This window comes from Coffea arabica, chromosome 8c (genome assembly GCF_036785885.1).
Source record: "Coffea arabica cultivar ET-39 chromosome 8c, Coffea Arabica ET-39 HiFi, whole genome shotgun sequence".
NCBI classification, from domain to species: Eukaryota; Viridiplantae; Streptophyta; class Magnoliopsida; order Gentianales; family Rubiaceae; genus Coffea; species Coffea arabica.
In genome coordinates, this window is record NC_092325.1 from 44,498,450 (window position 1) to 44,507,939 (window position 9,490).

The 9,490-nt window shown below is 36.5% G+C and overlaps 1 protein-coding gene across 1 annotated transcript; it reads left to right on the plus strand.

Annotated features, from left to right (window-relative positions):
- Positions 1–5,418: 5,418 nt before the first annotated feature.
- LOC113703517 (aquaporin PIP1-3) lies at positions 5,419–8,572 on the plus strand. The gene is made up of 4 exons (XM_027224913.2): positions 5,419–5,943; positions 6,666–6,961; positions 7,963–8,103; positions 8,233–8,572. Exons 1-4 carry the CDS (start codon positions 5,610–5,612, stop codon positions 8,326–8,328), a joined length of 867 nt encoding a protein of 288 aa, XP_027080714.1. The 5' UTR covers positions 5,419–5,609; the 3' UTR covers positions 8,329–8,572.
- The last annotated feature ends 918 nt before the right edge of the window (positions 8,573–9,490 follow it).

Sequence of the window (9,490 nt, forward strand, 5' to 3'; positions counted from 1 at the left end):
AACTTTTAAAAAATTCACCTTTTAAGCAGGGCCTTTATATGTTTGGTAAAGGGTTGGAATTAACAGAAAATTGTGAATCATGGCAGTGCAGCTGCTTTCTATATGGATAGGAAGGAATTGCAATTTGCACGTTTAGAAACATTGCCAAATGGGGATGTCTGAAGGACACTCCAGTGTTCCTCACTAAAGGGGATATCAGGTTTTAATTGAAGTAAATCTTCTAGATTAAAGAGGATTAATGAGCGGTGTAGACAATCCTTGATAGCTTAGACTCGAAATCTATCAGTTACTCTCTGAGATAAAGTTTGAGGGACAAATTGAATTGTCAAACTCATCGTCTTTGTTCATAATTATAATTCTCTAATCCTTTTAAATAGGTGTCCAATGCTTAGGAATAGGGATGATCAATGACATGTGGCTGTTAGTCCAAATAAATAAGTGAAGTTGACTCAAAAAACTCACCGACTTCAACGCAAACCCTGATTGTGCCCCCGAGTGATTATTAGTGCTCCCTCCGTCCCACTTTGATAGTCCTGTATTCCTTTGTTATTTGTCCCAAATTATAATTAATTTTTCTAAAATATCCTTATTCAATGTACGTAGTTGTTACTATAAACCTATTCCATTTAATGAGAGTTGATTTTTTTTTTACCATCAATTCAAGTTCCCATAAAATTGTACCATATTTAATGTGAGGGTATTTTAGGAAAATAGCAATCTAAATTTACTTTTTCAATAAAATTAACTATTTTCTCTTAAACTGTGTGTACGAATAAACAGACTATCAAAGTGGGACGGAATGAGTAATTTATTAGACCATAAGTGCCCCGCCAGATAATTAATAGTAGTGTGACAACAAAAAAAAGCTGTTCCTAATCTCTTATCACCACCACACAACATCTCAGGCTGATCTTCCAAATAATGCACACATTTTTGGCATGTAAACTAGTATGCATCTTTCCTTTGGGGATCTTGCCGATCCTATTCTACGTCCACGTCTACGTCTTCGTCTTGGTGGCCATAATAAAATTGAATTTCCCAGTTGAATGACATTTTTTCCAAACGGGAAATGGTGGTGTCTGGGATGGTCGGCTGCCTCCAGCCTCCAGTCGGCTACATGCTGACGATGGTACAATCATTCATCAGAGAGAGTTGAGCTGCTTCCACGTGGACAGCCTATCGAGGTTGGGGCGGTTGACGTGAGGTTTTTGAATATTGTAAGTGGAATTTATGAGCATTAAGAATGACAAATTCCGCAAAATGTTAGGTGATGTAGCTTTTGGCTGTGCCTAGGATTATTGATTATTCTACACAGCTCTAAATTAGCTAGCTTGGGGGTTGAGGATAGAAAAGAAAAGGAGAGAAAGGTTAAGTTACGAGCGAAAATAAATGATGAAAAAAAAGAAGAGAAGAGATTTTAATGTTATTTGAGAATTTATGAGTTAAGTTTTTTTTTTTTTAATTGTAGCGGATCTCTTTCTCCTCCTAAATCAGTCGGATTCTTTTTATTTCTAATTTACTAAAACTTTCAAAAGTGAGAAATGTCTACATTTCTCTTCCCTTCTTTTCTTTTCTGCTCTAATCTCGTCTCCCAGACTGGGCATAAGTGTCACATTTTCTTATTTTTCTCTTTCTTTCTCCTTTGATAGATAGTTCGTGGGCTATAAACTTTTCTTTCAGAGGATTTAATTCTTGAGTAAGTCTTACGTATCATTATTATGGTTAGATATATGATGCATATGAAAATTTTATATTTTAAATTTAAATTTAAATTAATCAGTAGACATCTTAAAAATGAAAATATATACACTATTAGTGTATAAAAAATTATGTGAATATCACTTTTATGTTAAAATAAGAGTATGTATTTGGTGATACATGTTTTATAAATTTATGCAAAGTTGCATTCGACCTCAACCTTTACCATAATCTCCGAAAGCTAAATTTGATACTAATACTAAATCAAACTTTTTTCTTCCAACTGTGTAAATAGCAAAACATAAAACATTTGAAGAACTACAATCCAAAAATTTGTAGCAAATAATTTACGAGGAATCAATAGTTGACAAATTTATGAAGGTCTTTTTCATCATTTATGAAACACACCGAGGAGGAGAAGTAAAGCAGCAGGCGTGGGCCTGAAAGAAGCACGTGACAAATTTTGGACAATGGCTAAACATAGAGGCCAATTGAGAATTGCATCATTATGACTGGCGAGTTGTCCGGCGTGATGGCATGATTGCCTTGGCTGCCCCTGTTTCTTCAGATACCATGGGGGAAAAAAAAAAAAAAAGAAAGAAAGAAGAAAGATAAGCTACACTGCGATATTTGTCCTAATCCCATTATTTCTTCCCAATGTTTTTTCTACTTATATGGTCCATATACAAATTTTTCCTATAATTCTTTTTTTATTATTTAAATTTGTAGCACTACAAAAGTGGGATTTAAACATCAAGAAAAATGAAAAAAAATTTGAATTCAGTACCTCTGAATGAATCTTGACACCTCTATGCTTCAAATAGTTATTATCGGAAGAAGAATAAATAGAGAAATTATGCAATGAGGACGCTTTTATTAAATTATGGCTCTATGCTTAAACTTTAGATCGATCGGCAATGGTAATGAAAGCTATGTAGCCGTGAAATTATTGTTTTCACTTTCATCAAATCCCTCCTTCTCCTTGTAGAATGAGAGGAGAACTCTTGGGCCACGGGAATGAATAACCATTGCCGCTATTACTGCTGGCTCATCAATCTTTCTTGTACAGTATACTTAACGACAAATGTCGAAATAGTGAAGCGGGTGATGATTTTGCCCAATGTTGGCTGCTCTCTTAATCATGACAAGGAAATTCGCTGATTTAAACGAATGATGATGCACGACGCAATAAAATTCAAAGAGTAGTCAGTCATATGTATCTGTACCGACGCAATAAAATTTGTAGTTTTCTCAAGGGGTGCCGTTGTATGCATCGAAACTGACGAGCATTAGCAAATTACGTAGTATAGAAGGTGATAAAAGTTATATAGATTTACGTCATATAATGAAACATTATTTGTTCTTTAAGAGTTTTCTTTGTAAATTCTATTCATATTAACTCGCTTGCATCGTTAGGTGTTAGTGTAATGATTTTCTTCTTTTTTTTTTTGGTTCAAAAAGATTTAAATCGATGATGTAGGAAATATTTCATTCCACTAGCCTTAAGAAATCAAACATTCAAACTTTGGGAGGGGCAATAGCACTTGAAATTTGAATTGGATCAAAGAATTTTTTTTTTTTTCCGCTGTAATTCAAGCTATTTCCTTTCTTTATTTTATTGTGCCGACTCTAGCATGAAATGAATAACCTGTTTGGCATGTGAGTTTTTTGGATGTTTATCTAAAACTTTACTGTAGTTTACTGCAGAAGTTTTTAAAAAAATTTTTGAAGTGTGTGTGTGTTTTTTTTTGAAACATTTTGAAGTGTATTGTTTAAAAATTTTGAGAAATTTTTTGAGATTATTATAACTAAAATTTTTAAAAAATTTATAACAGATAAATTTGATAAAAAACTTGTTTTCCAAACGAGGCCGAAGTAATTGCGAAGTACCCGTTTCAAAGCTGGGCACAAATTGACCCGACCAGATCATTCATTCATTTATCAAGCGGAAGTGCCAAAATCTGAAGATCACGAGTTTCCTTTTCCTTTTCCACCTCTGACCCTTTATTCTCTCTTCTCTCATTGGTGGAGTGGCTAACAACTCGGGGAAAAGTGGGCCAACCGGCCGGGGTTGGTGTCAGTGCGATGTGATTTGGACCATAGTCTAATCTCTGCGTTTGGGTTCATTCAATATAATCTCACCCGTTGGCCGTGGGCCTTCCGCACATGTAAATTCAAAGCCTGTCACTTTCTGCAACGGTCGCGCACATAAACGGCTCTTTTTTTCGGTCCGTCTATCGATCAGCTTCGTGTGCATCTTATTACACCTGTGCTGCATGCTTCTATTAATTTGTGGTTGTTATTTTTTCTCTTTAATTAAATAAATAAAAGAAAGAGGATGCTCGTAACTTTGACCCTAATTAATTAGTTGCTTAATCCTCCCTTCTTCCCCCTCCCTTTTACTAGTACTTTTTTTTTTTTCCATCGCGATCTTATCTATATTACTTTACTCTAATATAATTTAAGGCAGAGGCACAATTGGAATCGTAGGAGATTGATAGGAATTGAACAATTATTAAATCAGACGGATTGATGCACTATATATTCGTATGAATTTACCTTCTTACTCTTTGCTGATTATTTTCTTTTGACCTTAATAATGACCCAAAGTCCGAGCATGAATGAAACTCCTAGAAAATGATGAAATTTGGAACCCTTGTTTAATTAGGAATTGGGACAATGAATTTCTAAATAGTGCCCACTACATCATTCTGGAGGTTGCCTGATGATCAGCCACTTAATAATCAAATACAAAGAAACGACGCATTAGAGGTGACCCAAATTAAAAAAAAAAAAAAAAGTGATGTGGATTACTTAAAATATTTACATGATTCCATCACCCTTCTTAGACTTTACCTCCACAATACAGTTGCCTAGCTGCCCACATTTGTTCTAATCCATCTGATTAGGTGAATCAAACGGCCCCAGACCAGCTAATCAGAAGCATGTATGTCTAGGACAAACCATGGTGACGCTCTGCAGCAGATAAGCACAACAAAATAATTCCATTCAAAAGCCTGTCAACATCCCTCTGCCATTTCCAGAACCCTCCTCAGTCCTCACACACCCTTTTTTTTTTCCCCCCCTTAATTCCATTACTCTAATACACTGACTCAGCGCAGTGTAATGCTTTACTAACAAACAATTAGTTCAAAACAAGTGTTGCTAAATTACACACTAACATCCAAGACTTTGTCATAATGACCGCGCCAACCTTCCTTACTCACTCACTTTTCCTAAAATTACAATTTTATCAATTTTATCTTCTCTTTATAATAATGGTTTGTTTGGATTGTAAGTTATTTAAGATATTTTTACTGTAACACTTTTTATGATGTGATATATGTAAGATAAAAAGGTAATTGGGAAGGTAAAAAAGTGTATTGAAAATTGTAATGATGATGTAAGCAAATATATTTGGGGAAATAAAGGCCAATCCAAACAAAATGCAACACTTACCAAAACAAATGCATTTTACGAAAATAATTCTTGATGACAGCAACATTTATTGGATATTCGACTCGGAGTTTGATTAATTCTTCCTAAACTGTTTATTTTTATACAATATCAAGCTCGATCTGAAGTTCAATTATTTCTAAAGTGTTTATTTTTCGTACAAATTCAAACTCGAACAAAAGTCGAATATAATTAGGGCAAACTTTAAGGGTGTTAATGAAATTTAGCCTGCATAATAATTAGCATACCGAGCTAAAGTAAAATAAAATGAACATTCTTATACTTCATTTTTTTTTTTTTAATTATGTGACTTCTAAGTAGTATAAAATAGCTCACACCCTATCCAAAGCTTCACAACCTGACTGCCTCTCCTCCTCCAGTACTGTCCAAAAGAAGAGAGAGTAAAAAAGCAGTGGGTGCTCAGTTGAGTGTGTAGAAGAAAATCAAGAAGAGAAATGGCAGAGGGCAAGGAAGAGGATGTTAAGCTTGGAGCGAACAAGTTCACAGAGAGGCAACCACTGGGGACAGCAGCTCAAACAGACAAGGACTACAAGGAGCCACCACCAGCACCCCTCTTCGAGCCAGGGGAATTGAGCTCATGGTCCTTCTACAGGGCTGGTATCGCTGAGTTCATGGCCACCCTGCTGTTCTTGTACATCACTATCTTGACTATTATGGGGGTTAACAGAAGCACGCCAAACAAGTGTGCTTCTGTTGGTATTCAGGGGATCGCCTGGGCTTTTGGTGGTATGATCTTTGCACTTGTCTACTGCACTGCTGGTATCTCAGGTTTGTCTCAGCACTACTCTTTCTCTTCATTTTCCATCTGCTTTTTAATTTGTTTTGCTTTGTCTAGTAGATTCCTCACAGATGATTCCTGGGCTTTTTTTCCTTCTTTTTGTTGCCTTTTCCTCTCCTTAAACATGTGCACTACTGTATAGTAGATTCTACTCTGCATAATTTTAGAGCAAGTTACCATTTTGCTAGGGGTGCCATGTTTACCTTCTATTATCAGTTGCTTCATGCACGGCACTGCCTATTCTGCCTCTGTTTTTTACCAGATTCTTTAGTGGATCTCATAACTACTTGTCTACCTATTTGTTTATGGTACTTGACTGAGCTATTTTTTGGGGTATGCACCAGTTTTTAGTCATTTTATTGTAGGAACAAGGTATAGTTTTGGATTTTCTTATCAGAAAATGCTACCGGTCAACTATTTTTCGTGTACACTGGTTTCACTGAATTTTTCTAGGAAAAAGGTATGATCTTGGGTTTTCTTTTCAAGAAATGTTACACCTGTGTTATATAACGGCGGATGGAAAACTTGTTCTTTTATCCCCTCGATATGTTGTTCTACAATTGGATCATTCTGGGATATTTTTCACAATCTTCTTGAAGCTGCAAGTTCTCCCTTCTTTTTTTTCTGATGTTTTGATGTGGATCTGTACCAGTCTCTCTCTCTCTCTCTCTCTTGTAGTGTCTGCTAATTCTTTCGTTGTTTGCTGAAACAGGAGGACACATTAACCCAGCGGTGACTTTTGGACTGTTCCTAGCAAGGAAGCTCTCCTTGACAAGGGCTGTGTTCTACATAGTCATGCAGTGCTTGGGAGCCATCTGTGGTGCTGGTATTGTCAAGGGATTTGAGAAGGGACCATATGAGAGATCAAAGGGTGGGGTCAACTATGTACAACATGGCTACACCAAAGGAGACGGCCTTGGTGCTGAGATTGTTGGGACCTTCGTCCTTGTTTACACTGTTTTCTCTGCCACTGATGCCAAGAGAAATGCCAGAGACTCACATGTTCCTGTATGTGCTCTTAAACCTGCCGTCTAGACTTACATTTCATTTAATGCTTCCCTGTTTTGCCTGCTAACCCTTTGTGATGCACTAAAGTGGTAGTGATAGTTTGCCATTCCCTTTTGTGACTCAAATTTTAACTGAATCGGTTACTATATATGCGAGTAGTTTTCTTTGTGCAACTGGCTCTTAAGAATGCCTAACATGCCAGTAGGCCCAGTACCTGATGGCTTTTTCTTCCTTCCCTCTGTATTGTAATTAACCCTTGTGGTTCCTTGGGAGTAGGGATGGGTAGTTTTTAACTTTTGGCTCCAGCCAGCAAAGTGATGCAACACATGCTTGCATGTGAAGTGTTTCTCATGATGCATTTGCTTTTCTGCTTTTGTTGTTTTGTCACGTGGAACCCACAAAAGAAGTGGTCTATGTTGATCCATCATTTTGCCAATTTACGAAATGCTAATGCTTGCCGAATCATTTTGTGGCTTCCATTTGCCATAAGACTAGCACTTTCCTTTTGGTTCGTGCAGTTAAAATGTTGTTTTAGTTGCCTTCACTCGTATTCATTTCTTGGCTTCGCTCCAGCATCTCTTTTTACTTATCAACAACAAGTGTTTATCTCGTTTATTAAGCTAAATATTTTAAATTGCAGTAGCGCCTAGACTACCACTATTTGTTTATTTTCTTGCCCCTACTTGGAAAGATACACCTCTTGTCATTTGGATTCTAAAGGTCTAGAGCATCCATCCATCCATCATTGGCTTGGACTGTTTAAGAGAGATTTTGTACGTGGACTTGAAAATCAGAGCTTGGAGTTTTGGAACACGCGACTTAATCCCAAAGATGGGACTGTTCTAACCATGATCAATTCTGTACTTGGTTGCTTCATTATGGTGTCTTGTTCTATTGCTAGATTCTGATAATCAAACGTGTTGGCAAAAGATCATTGAGTAAAGTTGATCGAAATCAAACAATTTTGGACACCCTTTACTAATCTCTCTTTTATGTTCCAGATTTTGGCTCCTCTTCCAATTGGATTTGCAGTTTTCTTGGTTCACTTGGCTACTATCCCCATTACTGGCACAAGCATCAACCCTGCAAGAAGTCTTGGTGCAGCCATCATCTACAACAGAGACCTTGGATGGGATGATCACGTAAGATATAATGATTATGCCTGCATGTTATCAGTGTCTATTCTTCTTTTTTTTTTTTTTTTGGTAATTACCAGTCAGTGTCCATTCATACTCTTAGCTAGATAATAACTATTTGTCTCTGGTTTTCAGTGGATCTTCTGGGTTGGACCCTTCATTGGAGCTGCTCTTGCTGCAGTGTACCACCAGATTGTGATCAGAGCCATTCCTTTCAAGAGCAGGGCTTAAAAGGGGATCAAGTTTTTTAACCTTTCGAGTCATCATCATCTTGAATCTCTACCTTTTTTTAAAGGGACAAGGACATCATCTCCCCATTTTTCTTCTCCTGTTATTGTTGTTTGTTCCCGGTGTTCCCTTGCCTCTTATCTCTCTCAGAGTCAAATGTTTGTGTAAATTATCCGTGTATGCTGTACTTAAAGCTTGTTCCAGTTTCCAACCTTTGAATGAAGGATTCTTCTTTTGTCTTTTTCAATAGGAGTATATTTTTTAACATTGTGGTGTAATCTTTCTTGAGCCCACATGGTATTTTTTGTTGTCTGGGCTCGGCTGTATTTGCTTGGAAGTTTTATCGCTTGGTCTTGGCAAATGATGATGTTAGTACTGCAAAAGGCATCGAGGGGAATATGCTCGTGTCATGGTCCATACTAACTAATGATGTGGAGGATTAAAACAATTGAAAAGGTGGGTAGAATTTCTGTGGGTGATAATTGCCAGCAGCAACCTGTTAGGCACTAAGCACTTGGCATCAAGATATGTTAGCTAACTGCTAGTTTAGCTGACATATCGACAGGTTTGTTCCTGCTAATACAGACTGGAAGTTTAGAAAGTAAAACATGGAAAATCAAATCTGATACATGTTACCGTGCACATACTAGCATCTTGTTACATGTGTAAGAAAAGGAACTTCAAATTCAAATTAAGTAACATTCATTCAAGGGTTATACATATACTAGAGGTATCTAGGCTGTGCCTGGCACAGCCCTTGACCCCCTTCATAACTTAATTGAACATATAACAGCAAAACTTTTTGGTACATAATAAACAAAAACACGAGAAAAATTGAGCATCAGAAGAAATTCCATCTATGAAGTTAGCTCTTCTAAATCAAGGAGACAATAAACATAGCATCTACTAAATCCATAACTGATATTGAAGTTAATGAAGGCAAGCAATGAAACAGGTGCACAGTTGAATACAATTGGGAAGGAAGAAATCTGATTTTTCTGTGCAACTTTTAAAAATAATTTATAAAAAAATAGAAAAAGAGACTTTAATTGATTACATAAAGGAGCCGTTTAAATGTAATAGTTGGTTTGCTACTAATCAAACATAATTAATCAATATCCAAGGATTAAAAGTTTTTCATTAATCTATAAAGCTTGATTTTATA